Below are 20,565 nucleotides of genomic sequence, written 5' to 3' on the forward strand. Positions count from 1 at the left end.
CTCAATGGTGTGACCAGACTAAGGCGTGAGTGGGGTACTGAGAGGAGTTGTTGTGAGGATGACCTAAGCGACCTAGGAGCAGAATATGGAATCAGCATCACTAATCAGTAATGTATTGTGGAGCTAATCCATTGAGGGCTTCAAAATTGCAAAAGTACGGTTCAGGCTGTTTTTTGTCTTTTAAGCATAATAATCGCCTACGTTCTCAGGAAAGTGGCAAAATATAAAACTCAGGAAACTCATGTTGTTTATTCTTATGCGCTATGAGTCCTTTTAAAAACTCATCATACATACACCCCAGACTATAATTATATACAAACTACAAATAGGCGTGATAAGAGTGACTGTATAGCATACAAGCTATCAGAATCAGAAAAGCTTCATTGCCAAGTAGTTTTTACACATGAGGAATTTGTTTTGGAGATAAGGTGCTACATGTAGACAAACATACAGTTGACATGAATAAATTTAGAAATATATAAATATGGGATAGATTGAAAATATAAAATATAGAAGAATAAAGATTAACACGAACAACAGATGTGTGCAATATACCGGGTATGTGCAATGATGTGAAATGATACAAGATTTACATGTGCAAAGATATACAGTATTTTAGAGGGAAGAGGGGAGTGTCAGTGAGGGACCCGGGCCTTGTTAATGAGACTAGCTGCAAACGTTTAACAAACGTTTAAAAATATTTGTACTGGCTCAAATTTTGTAGGGTGTGTAGCGGGCTCATGAGCGGGCTGCATCTTTAAACCATGACATATCGAAGTGCCTCCTTGTACGAGGTTTCTTGAATGTAGCACGAACACAACCTGCCGTTGCCGTGACCGTGACCGTCTTGCGGACGAGTTCTCGCGTATTTGTAAAGCCATAAAAACTCTCGCGTGGCCAGGACCTCCATACTACTGTCCGGATAAACGAGACATTGGAAATAATGAGACAGTAAGGAGTGGCTGTGAGTTTAAACCTCACATTAATGGTTTGAAGACTTGAAAACTATAGTCTGTTTTATTTGACTAGTTGGGTGAAAAAAAAAAACCAAATCGTGTTTAATTCAAACGAAACTAATTAATTGATTATTTAAGTAATGACAGTCTACTGTGTATTGGCCCTTTTCCAGTCATTTTCTCCAGTCTTCCTTGGGCCTGTTGAGATTGACCTCTGGCTATAAGAGAAAAGCCACATGGCTACCATTACCTTTTATTTTTACTTCTTTATTGCAATTCCAATACACTTACAAATACAGTACAAATATAGACCAGATGTTAAGACATAAACGAAATTAAAATAAAATAAACAATAAAACATAGAATCAGCAGGCAATTAAGAACTTTACATAGCCTTTATCAAGAGCCTTTATTAAGGCTTTGGGGTTTGAAGAGTGCTGAATAGCTTGTATGTATTGTTGCATTTCATTCATAAAAACTTTTAATAAAGCTTTGCGAATCATATAGGCAAACATATAGGCGATTTGATACTGTGTCCAGGCTAAATTATTATTTTGACAGGTCTGATAAATCCACATGCAGTTACTGTTTAGAGTCGCTGGGTGGCAGCAATTACTCGACCGAGCAGAAGAGGGGCGTCACCGCTCGTCCTTGACAGAGCTTCACGTGCAGATTTTTCTTTTAGGCTGCATAAAAACACCTCCTCCATCAAACTGTGGGTACCCAAACATACCCTTCACCTTAACACCTATAACCTAAAGTATTTGATTACTAGACACGTTGTTTGAGACAGTTCTAATGACAGTACAGAGGAAATGCTGCCAAGAGAAAAGTGCAACTTACCTGTTTTTAAGTTGTTTCATTTTATTTTTATTTTTATTTAAATAAAGTTAGGTATGACTCCTGACTCTCAATGCCACACGGGAGGCTATATGATCTTGACATCGATTGATCTGATTTTTGTTGAACTGTGCATTATAATAAAGCCTCTTCAGGTAACATGCCCCAATGGAAAAAATAAACCCATTAACTTTTTTGTTGAATCTCAATATGAATGTGATGATTTAATAAAAAAATATTTAAATATATGATTTTAAAACTATTTTTGTACTTAAATCTAAGTGGAGAAAGCTCATATAACTTTGATATAACGTTGTGGTAAACACAGGAAACTAAACCAGGAAATCAGTAGCCCACTCAGTCCTTTTTAACATGTCTGTGATTTTATACTTCCGACTACATGGTATCATGTAAAACTAATTGTTATTCCTAGTTCTGCATCCCTTTGCTGTCTTTCTTCTCAGTGCTGTATAGCCTACATAAAGCAGTACTATTACATAAAGCAGAGAGGTCAGTGCTTGAAGTATAATTCATCTGCAGTTCTTCACATTGTATGATGATTAGCTTTTCAAAGCACCACCTTTGCTGTTCTAGCCCATGTTAAACAATGACAGAATCACTACCTTTTAAGCTTTCTGTGACGTTGGTTACTTATTCAATATTCATTGATGATACAGAAACAGAATTGATATCATCTGCATATGGCCAAATGCAACTTAATAAATTGTGTTGCACACAAAAGCAATTTTTTAAATCTAACTACTTGATCTTTCTTTTTTGTTACAGTAAACCTCACAGGGAAAGGAGGAAATTAAAAATAAAGAGAGAAAAAACTTAGAAGCTCTCCCCATAAACTAGACTACACTTCCTTCAGCAAAAATAAACAAAATAAATAAATAATGTGGAATTGTCACTGATTGTACATTTTGAGGTTCAACGTATTCTATAGATGTATACATTTACATGTATATATATAGCATTTATAGTGTATTTCTCAATATAATTTTCATTTCCATATTATCATGAGTTTTTCTGTCTTTTTAGGGTTGTGCCCTCCGAAAACAGTTGGGAAACCCGGAAGTCATGATTTGGAGAAATAAACAATTTGCTAACTGATAAAAACAGTACCTGAAAAGCAAGTTTGGAGCATGTTTCCAGGCTGGTAGTTTACGCAGCAATGTTTTGCTTTTGTGTTAAACGGAATGATGGGTTGAGAACATAGACTGTATATGGTTCAGAGGTGATTTGTAGCTGTTTTTTTTTTAGAGTCCTTCGACCGGATGGGTGTGTCCAGGCTGTCTTGGCAAAAGACGCCGGAAGGGAGGAGGGCCTGTCTGTCGGTCTATCTGTCTGACGTAAACTTGCTGGAGAGAGACAGGCAGCGCCGGTGTTTGTGATGGCAGCTAGCTAACTAGGAAGGGCGACTATACCTTTAAGTGAAAGAAAACGAAACAAGAAACAATCAGCGGCATCGCTGCGTCGCTTAGCTAGTTAACAGGGCTCACAGGGACTTTCGATATGATATTTATTAAACTAATTCTCCTGTTTTGCTGCCTACGAGATATTACAGGTAAGTTTGCCATTGGTTCACAGGGAAAAGGAAAGTGTTCAGTGACCGTCAGTGGGGCTAGCGTTAATCGGATCAGGCTGCTGTACACTGGCTATCTAACTTGCTAGCTAGCTTGCTAATGTTAATGGTAACTGTTTGTGACTGATGTCGTGTGTTTACTCAGCGAGCATAGGCCAGGGTAGCCAGCCCGAATTACTTGAGTATCCAGTTTCGGGGATAACAGACTGAGGTTTCGACTCGTAAGTTGTTCAATATAGAAAAACATCCTGTTTTTGACACTTCCTGAGTGGTGAACATAGCAGCGCAAACGTCTACAAACCTACAAACAGACAATTTGAAGTCTATTACTAATAGACTCGGAAGTAACAGAGAATTAAGTTCAAAACAACTAGCTTAACGCTAAGTATATGGTAGTTAACTCGTACTAGTACTGTATAGCAAGGTAACGTACTATTATAGATATGATATGGTGGGCTGCTGCAACGTTTGACAGCTCTTACATCTGACAGAAGCAAATCTTTACATTTCTTATTAAATTACTTAGCAGCAGTTAGTCTATAGTAGGTATAGTTTTTAATTATAGTTTCCAGTTTAAACAAACATCGACTGCTGTGTAATTAATTAAACTGCAAATACATTAATTTAACCTCCAGATTAGCATGTCTCCACCTTGACAATTAAAACAAAATGCTTATTGCTGATTTTGTAATACTTTTTTCACATAGAGTTATGCAGGCATGTAAACAATATAGTCATAAGAACGTGATTAATTGCAGCAATTTCTAACCATTATTACTCTGGAGAACAGTGATTACTGAGATGGTTTGCAAAACCAGGACGGAAGCCCACCTAGAATTTCTTTAAAATGCTTTTACTTTGTTACCATCAGTGTTTTAACACAGGTACAGAGCTGCAGAGCTGAACTGCTTATTTCATAGCACTTCTCTTCACTTTATTGTATTCATTAAACATTGGTGAATGTAAGCTTGATCACTTTTCATAAAAATGTTCTGAGATGTCAGAGTTATGTTTTGCACATAGACTTTGTCTGCCAGGAAGATGCTGCTTTTATTGTTGGAGCGTTTGTGTTTAAACTTCACGTGGAATGTCAATCAGATTGATGTGGAATGGAGTGCTCATCATAAAGAATGCGTTGTTTTTTTAACTTAAGCCTAAATTGATGGACGACACTGAAGTTACCTTCTGATTCACAGCTTCCAATCGGCAGGGAAAGTTAAGGGAGACTGAAGTCCAGATTCAGTCAGTCAGACAGTTTCAAATTTGTGAAAAAAGGGAGATTTATATGGTCTAAATGTAAAAAATCAATTCATGGCTTGTTTCATATTCATGGTGCTTATACTTGCTGCACCAGCCATGATAGAGGCAGAGTGCAGCAACATCATCCCGCACATCAGCAACCATAGTGAGTTCTTCTGCAGTGTTGCTCGTTGAGGTGTGTAAGCCGCTTTTCTCTACTTTTACCTTTTACATATTTACGTTCATTGACCAGACAGAAAAATATAAATGCTTCAGCTGCACAAAAGAGCCATGTGCACACAAACAAAAAAGAAGCCATTTGTATTCTTCTAAGAGATAGGAAAGAAGACAAAAGATGTGAAGATTTGAACCTAAATTGCTACAACAGATGGCAGTTTGCTTCATTCCATTAAACAAGTTGGAAAAACTGTGTGTGGTTAAATGTGGATAGTGAATGTTTTAGTTGTAGGGACCAAACATTTCTGAGGATGTCAGATGTGTTTCGGATAAACTAGGTTATTTAACTTTTGACACAGCAGCTGTTACTTGGCCTGCTTACACTGCCGCTATGTTGCATAGGATTTTCTTGAGCAGTGTAGCAGTTTTGTTTCTTTTCTCAGATTTTGTTATTGTCTGTCCAGAAATGTAAGCTTCTACCTCCTAGAGATAATATCTATTTAGGCCCACATAAGGTAGGATTGTTATGTTACAGTATATTTGTATGCAGTACAACAATAAGAAAGAGGGGTGAATGTGATAGAAATCAAGTCACAAGTATTAGTGATTAACTTTACAACACATTAAAAACTTTTAAATATAAGGTGATTAAATAGAATTTAACCTAAATTGAAATGCACCATATGTAAATTAACAGTTTGCAAAATGAAATGCAATTAAATTTTAAATAAGATTTTTTGAAATTATTTCATGAATTGTGATAAGTTTTGAGTTGATGTTCCTATTGCAGTTAAATTAAATACGAATTCATTACATGATTATTCTACATGGAATGATGCATTTCTTTCAACCAATATGTGTAATTTTGAAACATGTTTCAGACAGTATGACTTTTGTAAGTGATATGATATTTAAGATACATTTTATTCAGTAACATTGTTACTAAGCTTTATATTTTAACAGGCATTCAATCATAACCCTGATAATGGTAGATGAGGTGAATTTGTGATGACTAACAAAAACTGTGAATTTAAGGTGGCCATTTTAAGTTTGGGGGCTGCAGATGAACTGATTGCTGTGTTTCAGTCTGGCTGGAATGTTGTAACACCAGCTGAGCAATACAGTTGGTACCACCATCACATTCAGGGAAAACTGCAGTTTCCTTGAGATTTGACTTAACAGATCTTGTAAACTTGTTAATAATCCTCTTTATAAGTTAGATTTTCTTATTGTCCAGCGTTACCCGGTGTTAAAATGTTTTTATGTTTCAAACACAACTGTTGAATAGCCAACTGTGTTTATGAGAATGTTTGTATACACACTAGTATCCTAGGATCCTATGACTCCTCGACATCTTAGTAGTCTCATAGTGAGTCATTCCTGTATCAACAGAGTTATCTCAGCAATTACCGCTCTGCTGGATTTCACCTATCCATCTTCTCATCGGGAATGATAGACAACACTCATTTTATCCTGTTCACAACTGTCAGACATTCACTTCAGCATATAAAACAACATTACATTATGTACTATGTTATCATATTTATTTTCTTCTGACAACTATGTGACCTGTGTGTGTATACATCAGAAGGATATATTCAGGTTTCCTTTAGTCCCTAATAGTACTCTATTAGTCAAATTATACCATAGTGACCATCCGCCAGTGACCATGTGTTGATAAATCAGTCTTGTGCCTGTCACATTTTTACATATTAATGGAGTTGCCACATCCTACTGAGAGGTCTATTTGAGCTGTTTGTTTTTGTACATCAACATATTCCCTGATTAATTACAGCCTGGCTCTTTCATCCAATAGCCCATCTTGTTGATTTTCAGACTGGTTGTTGGTTCATTCTAGTTTACAGTTATTATTGTGATTGTTGAAGAAGGGGTAGAGAAGCTGACTGTTTTTATTATATTTTCTCGCTGCATTCATGGACAAGTTGCTACTAGCCTGATACAGCCTCTCCCTGTTGGGGAGTTGTGACTCCTACCACACAGAAACCTTACAGTAATAAACAAAACAGTGCTGTGTAAAAAAAAATACAGGCAAGGTGGAGCATATCCTTAATGGTCTGTGGGATTCTCTATATTATTGTGTAGTTTTCTACAGCCTGTCACTACAAAAGCCAGTCCCAACTATTTAAATGGAGCCCTTGCTCTATTTAAAGAGTTTTTTCCAAAGGCTGCTTTTGTAGCTCACAGCAGTGCTTTTCCTATTATGGCCCAAAACTCCAGAAAGATATCCAGTTAGTAGCATTGCCTTAGGAATGTAGATTAGCATTGAAACAGCCAATTCAGTCTCTGTTCTTGCACAATGACATACAGTAGTACTGGAACAGAACCTTGGTCACCTGATGAGCATCATGTGCTCCTCACTTGTGCCTCAAACTGACTTTCTTTGTCTTTGTGAAAAGAACAAAGAAACGGTCAGTATGAAAGCTGGCAGGATTACCCCTGGGTTCACATCAATAAGCCGAATAAGCCTGTTAAGCACGTCCAGTGAGCGACAGCTTGTACTATAGATGGCCACTATTACACAGACTCATCCCTGTTTCCCCAGCTTGGCTACATAGGCTTTTTTCATGGATGACATTTTGACATGTCACAGTAGGTACAGCACAGGTAAATAAAGTTAGTGATGGCTACATTCTATTTAGCTTCTTCACTTTCAGGGTCCTGTCATGGCTTACACACATGTTATTAGAACAGAGCCATTAATATTTTTAGTAGTAATAGTAGTAGTAGTAAAACCTATGCTTTTTCGGCTATGAATCAAAATGTCTGTGAAAAAGGCCAGTTAGTCATAGAGATGTCTTATTCTCTGTGGATCTTCTTGTAGATCAGGTTCAGTTGTAGCATAATGTGTCTATTGGGGGGAAAAAAGCTTATTGCTGTGATATTAGATCTGATGTCTTTACAAAGAAACATGTCAGCACTTTTGTTATTCTGTTCATTTTAAACAAGATTCACCAAAACGATCGAAACGTGATTATTTAAATAGTTTTTTCCCACAGTGGAGTTCTGATTTTTTTTCTTGATTTTTCTTTGCGAGCTCTAGCATCTGCCTTGTCAGATTCCACATAAGATGGATAAATACTCATAGTTAAATGTGCCCTTGCAGCAAATGTTTGTTGACAAATACTGATAAGCCATTGAACTCTCTTTCAGGTCAGTTTGGGAACCCCTTGAACAAATATATCCGCCACTATGAAGGTTTATCATATGACACAGAAGCCCTGCACAACAGTCACCAGAGAGCCAAGAGGGCACTCTCTGCTCAAGACAGGACCGTGCACCTGGACTTTCATGCACATGGAAGGTCAGTTTCGGGACAAATGCACACACTGTCCTCCTCACTTATTCACTCTCTCTTTCTGTCTTCCGAAGTAACCGCACACTATGCTGCTTTAATTTCTTATGAATATGTGGCCCACCCTGTGCACCATAGTTGTGAACACATAATGCTGTTGTTAAGATGAAGTTGTTAAGATGAAGTACTTAATTTTTACTCAAGAATATTTTGGAAAACTATTTGTACTGTTTCTTTTCATTTAGTAAATGCATGTGATTAATTCATGTATTTTCTTAATGACATTTATCTTATAAGTTTTTATCTTGACTTGTGCTTTGGTTGTGTTTACTTACCATATCAGCACCATAACATTATATATTTTTATTTGCAATAATAATTATCAGGCAATGCCTTTGAATGTGAAATGGATATGGAAATGTTCCTTCAGTTCCCCCAGTGTCATTAGATGTGGCATATCGTGTAATTTATCATTTGGTTATACTGTTTCCTTATTGAACCATCTTGTCATAGAAAGAACTGTGACCAAAGACAAAATGTTATTATAATACTGGGCAATTGCATTGGAACTGAAAACTAGAGCGTAATGGTCCACATATGTGGAAAAATACCTGTTTCTTTGCTTTACAAGGAAAACTAATCACATTATTGCAAACTGTAATTAAATCCTCCCCTTTTTCTTTTTTACCTCTCACAGTTTCTCCATGTATTCTCTCTTCCTCTTTCTGATTCTGTTTTAAATGTCATTTAACTCAAGATGAGCCCTAGCCAAGGCCAAGTTGTTTGAACACACTGATTCCACTTCTGTTTTGGAAACAGATTATTTCAAGCAGTAACACTGTTTAAATATTTTCAGATTTGTATCAGCTGAGTTCTTGTCACTTGGTATAAAGTGACAGCAGGCTGTAGCAGAGTGTGTGTGTGTGTGTGTGTGTGTGTGAGTGTGTGAGAGAGAGAGAGAGAGAGTATAAAAATTGCAATTGAATGGCTTACATTAGTGAAACAAGAAAATAAACACCACAAATTCCATTTTCATTAATTGCTGTTAGTGTGTAAACTCTGCTTTATCTGCTTCAGTATGTCATTTGAGAGACTCCCACAACTGGCCATTTTTGCACTTGCTGCCTAAAGGTAATTGTAAGGGCATTGCCAAACATTGTTAATGAAGGTATTAACATTGAAAGCAACTGATGATTTGCATACCTGTATAATATTGTTTGTAATTCTGAACAAAATCATATTAAATGCAAATACAGAAGAGGACAAGGGGGTGATGACACTTTGGGGTATAGCTTTGTATGCTTGTTGTATATGGACATTTCATAGCATAAAATGTTCAAAATGACAAAGCTGATAATTGTATATCCAAATTATGTCTTGGTGGTTTAATTCCTACCAAATAAAGAACATTTCACTCAAATATCTGAGTCAAAAAAACCCTAGAGTTAAAATTTTATTTATGGTCCTTCTGAGTGCAATAATATGCTACAACTTCATGGAAACACAGAGTAATGCTTGCCTTTCCCTTCCTAGACCCAATTTTAGGACTACATAGGGCAACACATGGCATAGAAAATGTGGACTGGCTTGGCTTGACTCACTTACAATAGAAGTTTGTTTTCTGCTGCCTTTAATTTGTACATGAACATACTGTCTTCATTTTCCATACACATGCACTCAATAAAGTATGTTTTAATATACTGTATTGCCATCACAGTGCCATTATGGAGTTAATGGTCCATCCATTTATCCCTTTATTTCTTGCTGTGATTTATCTGCTTTTCCCTGTTACTTTCATTTTTTGCCATGTTGAAGAGTGTTTACCTCAACAGCACAGGTTTTCCAGCAAGCTCCCCCTGCTTTCCTCTTCCCCAAGCCTGTTGTGGGTTATCAAGGCCCTGTCAAACAGATCCTTTTCCTGTCTTTTTGTGCTCTTTCCTGTCATTGCTAGCCTTGTTGGCACTGCCTGTATTGCTAAGGTAATCAGTGTCATAAAGCACGATCATTTTCAGTGTCTGAGTGCTCTGTAGTGTCTAAAAAGGACAAAAACAATATTTTGTTGAGGGAATTGGTCTTGAATGTTAGTAGCAGAGAAAAAAGATGAAGTACTGCACATACCATGACGTGTAGAGGAGCAGACCAGACATTTTCAAGATAGAGTACTCAAGTCCAGTTTGCTGAACAGGAAAAGAGGACACAGTGAGAGATTTCTGAACAGTTAAGACATAAAGAATTTTCTAATTACAGCTTAACATGATAATCCCTCTAGCTGTAATGTAATGTGACATTTGTGTTCTGAAGACAAATGAATAAAAAATGGATACATGTATGTTTCCATTAGAAGAAAGAAGTTTAGCCTCTCAACTGACTCCAGTTATAAATGGTGCAGTTCTCTAGAGCATCACAGGGTGGACATTATATCACATACCCTTGCTAATAACAATCATCATCGCCTGTGTCATGCTTACAATATTAAGTTTTTATTGTTTTGTAATGTGTAAGATAGATTTTTATTTAACTCTGTGGTGTTAAGGCTTTGATCTGTTGTGATGTGTTGTTAATGACATGAAATTGTACATAGCATTTTTGTTTTCCATATAGTGATCCAGTTAGCTTAAGATAAACAGAACCAAGCCAGTGGTCATAAAGCTAGTATCTTTACATCCTCACTGAATTTATTAGGTGAACTCTCCCTTATGTGAAAACCCAATGCGGAGCTGTGTGGCACTATAGAGGTTTGTTGTAACAAGAGAAAAGCTTTCTTGTGTATACTCACATGACTCTTTGTGGCTGGATCAGGTGACTAAACAAGGTAGGGCAGACAGTTGTGTCTATGGGGGGTTTTATTTACAAAGATGTACCAAAAAAGTAGTCTATAATACAAAGCTGGGGGCTGTGGCACTGTTCACAGTTCAGTTAAGTACCCTGCTTTTCATTTGTGAGATGTAGTTTTCACCATTGCAATAAATTACGATATTAACAGATTGGCAACCATAAGATCTCAGTAGTGTTCAGAGGCCAAGGGTCTCGTTACAGGAGTTGTAATATCCTTACTGGATTTGGAATTTAATCATAACTCACACACTGGAACAAAATTCACAGTACAATCAGGAATCTTCCCCTCTTCTCTCGAGCATCCTATTATTACACCATTTCTGAGAAAGAGCAACTTAAGCTGATGATACACGGGGCAACTTTTTGAGCAATATTGCTGGGCAATCTTGCTAGCGGCAAGTCCGACTATGTTTTGAATGGATAGTGGCGGTACGGGGCGGGTGGCGGAGTGGTGGGGGAAGGGGATTACGGTAGTAATCTTTACTCATTACCATTGACGGCAATATTGCCCTGCCCGATTGCTCTAAAAGTTGCTCTGTGTATGATCAGCTTTAGACCCATCTGTATTAAACAACTACAGACCAATCTCCGATATCCCTTTTCTTAGTAATCCTTGAAAAGCTTGTCTACAAGTTGCTGCATAGTTACCAATCATTCCACGTTCTGTATGATGTCTATAAATCGGGCTTCTGGACTATGCATGCATAATGCCCAGACCAAATGGGCTTACAAGACACTAAAACCAAAACATTTCTGGATTTAAAACAGCCATTTCAGTTAATATAAATATTCTTAGATTATCTTAAAAAGGCAAATACAGATCAATGGTCTAAAGATCAACCGTGCTGCAAACAAACCTTCCATTCTAGTATTACTAGACCTGACTGCAGCCTTTGACACAACATTTTAGTCAGTAGGCTAAAACATTCAGTTGGCCTGTCTGGCGTCATTAACTGGCTAACATTGGTGGGGTCCCACAAGGCTCAGCTCTAGACCCATTACTATTTAATCTATATATATGCTGCCCCTTGGTTCCATCATACAGAAGAACAATGTATCTTACCATTCATTTGCTGATGATACTCGATTGTATATTTCACTTTCACATGATAATCTCAGCCCTTGACCTTGTCAACTGAATCAGTGACATCAGACACTGGATGATCCAAAACTTTCTGCAGTTAATCAAAGACAAGACTGAGATCCTTCTGGTAGACACTAGAGGACAGAGACCCGAAATCCACTCAAAACTGACATTTTACAACCTAAAAAGTATGTACAAAGTCAAATCCATTTAGTCTCAATCAAACACTGGAAAAACGGGCCCGTACATACACTACTGTAATGCCCTTGTCGCTGTACTTGAAGAGTTGCAGCCAGAGTACTCACTGGGGCAAGAAAAACTGAGCGTTTTACTCCTATACTTGGATCACTTTACGGTAAAATACAGAGTTGATTTCAAAATATTGCTCACTGTTTACAAATCACTTAATGATCTAGCTCCCAAATTCATCTTTGACCTGCTCAATGCTTACTAACCCTCCAGATCCCGCAGATCATCAGACATCTGTCTGGCTTTACTCTTTCTGAAGTATAACTGTTGACAATGCATTCAGTTATTATGGGCACAGTCTCTGGAACAAGCTGATATAAGATGTACCACAACAACTGTACAGTCAGCTTAAAACCTACCTGTTCTCTCAGGCCTATGGTCTGTCTGTCTGTCTGTCTGTCTGTCTGTCACTCACACTATTTGGGTATGTTAATGTTGGCGGGTGAACAGGGGACAAATAATTTTTGATTCCTTTTATATGCATTTCAATACGTATTGATGTTGTATGTATTTTGTTCATATTTGTGTGTTAAGCACATAGAGCTTACATTGTATGAAATGTGCTATATAAAAACATTTGACTTGACATAGTATCTATTCTCTCATTATGATCATACTTGTATTACAAGATTAGTAAATAATAGATCATACACTCAGTCTCTCCCTAGGTCTGTCCATGTCCAATAGAACAGTGACATTGTCCAAAGTCTTGCAAATATCTAACTGGTTTGAAATGAAAGATAAAGTCCTTCAACATTTGCCGGACAGGGTTGAGGAAGTTTTGAGTCTGTGGTGGCCAGTGATATCCTGTTTGCTGTTGCTTGCTGGGGTGGTAGGCGGTAGGTTGAGGTTAGCGGACGCTAAGAGACATAACAAACTGATCCACAAGGCCAGTGACGTTGTGGGGTGGAGCTGGACTCGCTGTTGGTTGTCTAAGCTACATGTCATATTTGACAATGTCTCCCAAACTGATGTGCAATACTCTGTTTCATGGCTTAATGTGCAATATTCTCTACTCTCTAAGGATTTCTAATACATTTCACCTCAACACTATCTGTAGTCATTATTATTACTACTATTTACAATTTGTTATTATTTATTGTTAAACTTCTGTCATATATCATACTGTAAAATACTGTACATCTTCCACACTTCTTATTTATGCTTTTATATTTATTTTTAGATTATATATTTATAGAAAGCATCTTAGTTTTTAGGACTCTTGTTATAATACAGAGAGTAGTGACACAAGTGAACATATTATGTATGGAGCTCTTATGACTCTGTGCTAGTAAAGAGGACATACAATGGCCTTCCTAAATATTGCACATTGTACAAGTTAGACAATATAACTGTAATATATTTTGTATAAACCATGCTGATATATATGTGTAGTGTAGATATTGTCCCCTTTTGTAGAAATACCATCTCTGCAGACTTGGCTTGAGGGCACTCAATTTCTGTGAGCTGGCCTGCTTACTGAGCAAAGTGTAGGACTGTCAGATGCTTGAGTCAGTATGTTCAGCATTTGGGATATGTCTGAATTATTTATTAGTCAGCTGCTTTTGTGAGATGAGTAGCACTGACTTGATCCACAGCCTCTCTTCTTCCTATGTGTTGCAAGCCATGTTTATTTGCCTGGAGCATAATGCAGTGATTTTCTATCTTTTTCAGTTAGTAAAACCTTTGACCATTTAGAGTGATTTTTAACTGCTGAGTGATTTCTTGCCCTGAAATGTCTGATCCATCCCTTTTAATATTGTCCTAATTTTAATCCACTCTCATGTTTATCCTTATTTGCTTGATTAGTTTGTACGGAAAGGTAACGGTGGGAATTTTTCCCCCCTGAAATTCTTATTGGTTACCTCACAATAGGTTTTTGCAGCTCCTATTTGATGATGCTTTCTTAATGTTAATAGGAGTAGTATAGAGCAGTCATAGCTACAGCTACTGTAACCATATCCATTGCAACCACAATAGCACACAGCTTTAACCACCTTCACAGCCAAGCCGAGCAGCTGCAGCTGTGTTCCTGAAATGAAAAACTATGTTTAGAATGAGGTTGTACAATTATTCACTGGTAATTATACAGCCTTAAACGCAAAATAAATAAGCTAGTCTCGCTTTGTGCCCTAGCCTCTTAAAAACAGATTTGCCCTCTCTCTGTTATTCAGTTACTGCACCTCTAATATGGATAGTGGAAAAAAAAACAATTCACAGTTTTGTATTTAGCAGATAAGAACTTGCACAGAAGTGCAGAAGTAAAGTGTAGGAACAATACTGAAGTATCAAAACAGTACATAGATCATTATGTTTAATCAAGTGTAAAAACAGGATTTAAGAAAATTGTCTGAGAGTTATGTAACAGAAACAGGTAACCCCCAAAAGTGTGTGTTTGTGTTTTAGGGGATATGCAAGGTACTTATTGAGGATTGATTTAAAAGGTTGGACGTAGACTGGAGCAATTTTAAACCGTGTCGAAAAGATGGATTATCAGCCTGCATTTCAGTATTCACATTATAGATGTCCATTCGTAATGGGCTCTTGGCAAGGACTTGTGACTTTGGCGTAAGACAGGCTTGGCAATAAGGTTTGAATAATGGTCCAGAGATATGGGGGTTCTGTGCTTTTAGTTGGGCATTGTTCACTAGCTTTATAAACAAGGGCAGACACATCTCCAGTGTGTAATGGTTCGCAGAATAACCATCACTCGTAGCTGTTATCATATTACTGACATCCTATGGTCCTCCGTTATTTAGAAGTTGTCACGGAGGAGGAGGTCAGTGATCAAATATGTTAAAATACAGAATGCTTCTTGCTCCGTGATGCTTCCCTGGTAAAAATGTTTTGTAAAGAAAATGCCATCATGGACAGCATAACCATTGTCTGACGGTGAACATTCAACATGCCTTTGCAGATCCCTGATAATGCAGATAAAATGCCTCAATTTAGTAATCTCCTTATGGATTCACCTGCGTCTGTGACCAGTGTGCCATGGTGGCATCATGGGTCGACTGATATTTCGATGGGGCATAGATGAAGTGATAAGGTCATCATATTGATTGTTGTAGAGGCCATTGATAAGGTGGACACAGGCCAAGAACTGTAATGGGTGTGCCAGGATGAATACCAAGCAGAGGAATTTATATTAAATCTATTGCCAGATGATCAGATTTGTCATAACGTTGACTTCAAAGAGTAGGTCATATTGCAGTCTTTTCTTCGTTTCTCTCGTTCTTCCCTTGGCTTCATTTGAAATGTTCTTCTGACAGACGACTCCTATCTCAGAATACAGATCACATTGTGTTATTCTGCTTTAAAAAAGGTCACATCCACTTGTTTCTTTTTAAGTTTATTTTCATGTTAAACAGACCTAGGCCTATTGGTGATCATATGCTAATTTATATATGCATGCATTTACTCAGTTCCAGAAGCATAAACATCAGGTTGCTTCATGAATAGTCATCTACGTCTTTGTCTAAGTAGGTGAGGGGAACCAATGAATGGAAGATACTGTAACTGTAACAAAAAGGGGTGTGTGTGAAATTAAAACAGGAATGACGAAGGGAAAACTGAAAGGAGTCATCCTGTTCAGGGATATCCTGGACTGTGTCTGACCTTTTTCAGTATTATCTGCTACCTCCCAAAAATGTTCTGTTCAACTCCTCCCTACATTCTGTTGTCTGTCTCTTGTGCTCAGTTTTTCTTGGCTTTACTCTGTTAATGTTTGCATGTACTCAATCCCGCTGTGTAGTAAGTCTGCCTTCACGTCCTCTAAACCTCCAATACCTCCACAATGGGCTCAGAATGAGGTAGCAACGTGAACATCAATTGAGTTATCTGTTTCACACTTTGAGACCAAGCCATGGGATTATTCCTCTGAATTACTCAATACATTGCCTCAGTGGCTGGTGCACTTCATGTGACGCTTTCCTTTTTGCCTTTGCTGTCATGGTTTATGTTAACGAGGGGATTACAAACAAAAGTACTGTGCACAATTGTTCATGTGCTTTTCCTCAGGACATAACTGTTCTTGTAAACTCACTGAGCAACAACCAGCACATTGGCATTGTAAAGCTCAGTAAAAATGTATAAAAGTTTTTTCTGCTGTGTGTGTGTGTGTGTGTGTCAAAGTGCAACTTTGTGTTTTGTGCAAATGCTAATTAGACAATTTTCTCTTGTTCTTCTCTTTAGACATTTTAACTTGCGGATGAGGAGAGATACGACTCTGTTTACTCCAGATCTCATCATTGAGATATCAGGAGAAGAGGCACCCATTGACACATCACATATTTACAGTGGAGAGGTCTTTGGTAAGTTCTGCTGTTTTCACACACCACATCTTGGTGCCATTTCTGAAAAGGAAATGTCTCTAATCCAATTATGGTTAAATTGAAAGTTTGAATCATCCCTTCTCATTGTGTAATCCTACATTATCCCTTACACCTTCTGTTGAGGGACTTCTCAAACATTTCAGCTAAAGCCTAGTTCACACTACGCGATTTTTAGCCCGATTTGCCGCTGGGCGAGCTCTGCGACCGTCATGCTGTGATCGGGGGCAAATCAGCGGTTCATTGGCGGTCGCCAGTTGTTATGTCTGAACTACTCAATGACTCATCAAAACAGCTCCCCGACACATTTCTGACACATCACAGACGCCAGCCAGATATATAGCATGCCAAATATCTGCAGAAGTCGGCCGACTCGACATCCACATCCAGCCAATGAGAGCAGGCAGCTGGCAGAGCAGGCAGCTACTTTTTCACTGCAAAATGCCTTTTACTCGCCTCAGCTCTCTCTGTAGCACAGACAATCCCTGCTGCCTGAGTGTGCTAATCCATTCTTTCACACAGATTTTTTGTCTTTATAATTGGTATCTTTATAATAACAAACAACAGCTGTTTCGTGTGTAGGTTCGCTCATTTCCCGTTTCACATTTCACATGTGTTTTCTTGACAAAACGTGGTTTGGAGACCAGCGTCGGATGACAGTCGCTGTCAGCTCGTGTAGTGTGTGACCCCGTTATCGATCAGTCACATAGTGTGAACGCCACAACGACTTCAAGACTCCTATCACTAGACGGCAAGTTGTGTAGTGGGAACGGCGCGGCCATCGGCCGACGCTGAAAATCGTGTAGTCTGCACGAGCCTTAAGTGACAGTGTTATCATCTGCCGCCTTTTCTGTTTGCACGATCAAAGTTTGGGTTTATTCTCCCAAATGCATTATGGAATATTGGATGTCTGTGAGAGAGAGAGAAATGTAAAGTGTTTATCACATCACAATCCAACACACACAGGACTTACTTTAACCCTTCATCCTTCCCGGACGTCTTCATGCTGCCTGTCTCCTGTAGAGTTCAAATGAACAAGAGAAAAAACAATGCTCTCTCTTTTTGTGATCCGTGTGTGTGGAGGAGACAGAGAAACCGAAAGTTAATACTTTTCTTTATTTATGAAGTATTCGTAATCTGAGCTCTAACAATTCTGAAATCATAAAAGAAATCCACACAAATGCCCAGGCCCTTAAACAAATTAAATATGATTCAAGTTCAACTACACAACATTTAGTTTTCAACCACACATTGTGATTTTTTTAGGAGGCATTTTATAGATACTTGAGTATCTGTAAAATGCCTGGGTGTGATCCTGCTTTGTATATTTAATAGACCTAATATTTGGGAATGCAACATATTTTAGTTTGCTGCAAGAATTTGTTTGTAAATACACTAAACACTTGCTTTATTCATGTAAGTTTGACCACTGTACTTCTTGTACAGTCCGTTCAACAGCCTGTATTTAGGTGTTTTTCACACCATGTGGTATTAAATCCTTTATGTGCCTTTAGAAACCATGTCTTTCTACATCATTCCCTTAATTGTATTACAAAAGTTGTGTAAATGAAATGATTAATTATTACTGTGACCATAACTATTCTTTGAAATGCAAACAATACCAGAGTTGTCTTACTCCATTCAAATACTTCTTTCTATTTGGTCAAACCGTATACTTAACAGTATGGCTGCAACTAACGATTATTTTGTCGATTAATCTGTCTATTATTTTCTCGATTTATGGATTAGTTGTTTGGTCTGTGAAATGCCAGTACTAAATATGAACCCCCTTATCCTAAGCCACTCTTCACTTAATGGAGATAATCAGATATATGGTGGCTATGTGGACGCATGTGGCAGTGGAAACAAGTGTTGCCATTCAACTGGACAGGTACCTGCACCCAGGTTATGCTAGTACAAAATGTGAGAATAGCCATCCCTCAGTGTACACATCACCAGAGGAGCAAGAGAAGCCCAACACCCGGTGGCAGCTTTGATAACAAGGTCTACATCGACGCCATAGGGGTTCCTAGAGGAGTACCAATATTCACATTAAAGAAGCTGGAATCACAGAATTGAAACTTTGTTTCTTTTTCGTAAGATTACTCTAAGGGATCAGTTGGGAATTTATCTAGTCTAATAGCTGACAACCTAGTGATCGTTGCAGCTCTATTTACTCTCATTTCTACCTTTTGAGCTGCTTGAATATTTAGACAAGAGATTTCATTATATATTCAGTATAGAAGAATACTTTTTTGATCTTCTAGAGAGGGTAGATTAAGTGTACTTCTCTGTTTATTCTCTTTTCAAAATAATTGTAACTCAATTATTTGCTCAACCCCTCAGCCTGTTTTTATTTTCCATTTAACTCCCTGATCTTTTAACACTGTAACTTTTATTATTTTTTTAATGTGTATTTTTTCAATTTCCCTATGTTCCTTTTAAACTTTTTTATATTTCCCTGTTGCTTTTATGTTTTATGTAAAGCACTTTGAATTACCTTGTTGTTGAAATGTGCTATACAAATAAACTTGCCTTGCCTCGCCTTCAGGTGAAATGCTAAATTTTCTTCACAGACAAAGACTGTTTTGTCGACCTCTTCTCATCCTCATCCTCTTTTGGGTTTCAGGTGAAAAGGGCACACTGACCCATGGCTCCGTGGTTGATGGGCGCTTTGAGGGCTTCATTAAAAGCCACCAAGGAACATACTATGTTGAACCCTCTGAGAGGTACCTTAAGGACAAGAATGTGCCCTTCCACTCCGTCATCTATCATGAGGATGACATCAGTAAGTATCTTCCATTGCACATACTTTACTGAAAGGATGTAGATGTAGTCCACATAGTTTGCACACTTGCAGTGAAAGGTTTTGTCTTCCTTGTCTTTATATATGGCATAGACATGTTGGTTGGAGTACAGGTACTTTTATGGGAGCCTTCTGAAATGTATCTATCAAGGAATGTAGTGGTTTCTTCTATGTTGTTCAAAAGAATTAAGATTGTATATTAAAATCTACAAAGGATAAAAGTTAATACTTTAGGAAGGATAATATTGAGAAAAACATTGCTATTTCACTATGAGGAACAAAATTGTGATTTCTTTGTGTAGTTGGTGAAGCAAGGGGCTGATGGTTAAGCACTTAGACTTGCCTGACCAGTTTGGAGATAATGTTTGACAAACTGGTAGCAGCAGAATTTGGCACAAGGTGGTCAGTATTTATACAGGATATCAGGATTGGAGCATGACACAGAATAGGCGTGACTCATAGCCATGGCTAAAGTCAGACTACAAACCAACTGATAGCTGCTTAGTTAGGAAACTTCAACAGATAACTCTGAAGAAAATGTTTGGAAATAATGACTAGATTTCAAACAGGCAAGGTGTGGTTGTGGGTGAAACACTATGAGGCAAATACTGTGTGAGTAGAAACACAATCCAGTGGCTTGAGACTCATGATTCCAGCCCAAAGAACTGCATTTAGCAGACAGACAGTGAGTCTGGTATGAACCCCGCCCCGGCTTCGGGCTAACTGATATTCACTACACTCTGCACACACAAGTACATGAACATTGGCATAGGGAGATTATTTTGAACTGCTGAAGAATATACGAGCAAATGTATTTGAAAGCACCTATTTAGAGGCCCCAAGACTGGTTTTATAATATGGTGAAGTCATCCGCCCACAGCAGGAGCATGTCATTCTATCAGTAGTGATGGAAGAGCAATTGGTCGGAGTGAACAAAAGGCTGCAGGTAAAAATAAGGACTACTGAAACATCCCACATGCACCTTTATCTACAGTGAAGGCAGAGTTTTCAGATGGTCCTCCTCACATTGTGCATTAAGCTGTAAAGGTAGGAGACAGAATAAAATATGTGTAATATCTATCATAGTGAAATTAATGGAAAAGAACAGCAGTACAGTAAAACATTTCAGAAGTTGAAAATCACCCTA

At 37.9% G+C, this 20,565-nt stretch overlaps 1 protein-coding gene across 1 annotated transcript; it reads left to right on the plus strand.

The window, feature by feature from the left end:
* Positions 1 to 3,080: 3,080 nt before the first annotated feature.
* adam10a (ADAM metallopeptidase domain 10a) lies at positions 3,081 to 19,400 on the plus strand (the record flags this gene model as incomplete). Its single annotated transcript, XM_046032889.1, is given in 4 exon segments — positions 3,081 to 3,366; positions 7,972 to 8,122; positions 16,476 to 16,594; positions 19,242 to 19,400. Coding segments are annotated over 4 exon segments (481 nt in total), but the record flags the coding sequence as incomplete, so codon positions are not given.
* Between the last annotated feature and the right edge of the window lie 1,165 nt (positions 19,401 to 20,565).

Source organism: Micropterus dolomieu, linkage group LG20, assembly GCF_021292245.1.
Source record: "Micropterus dolomieu isolate WLL.071019.BEF.003 ecotype Adirondacks linkage group LG20, ASM2129224v1, whole genome shotgun sequence".
NCBI lineage: Eukaryota > Metazoa > Chordata > Actinopteri > Centrarchiformes > Centrarchidae > Micropterus > Micropterus dolomieu.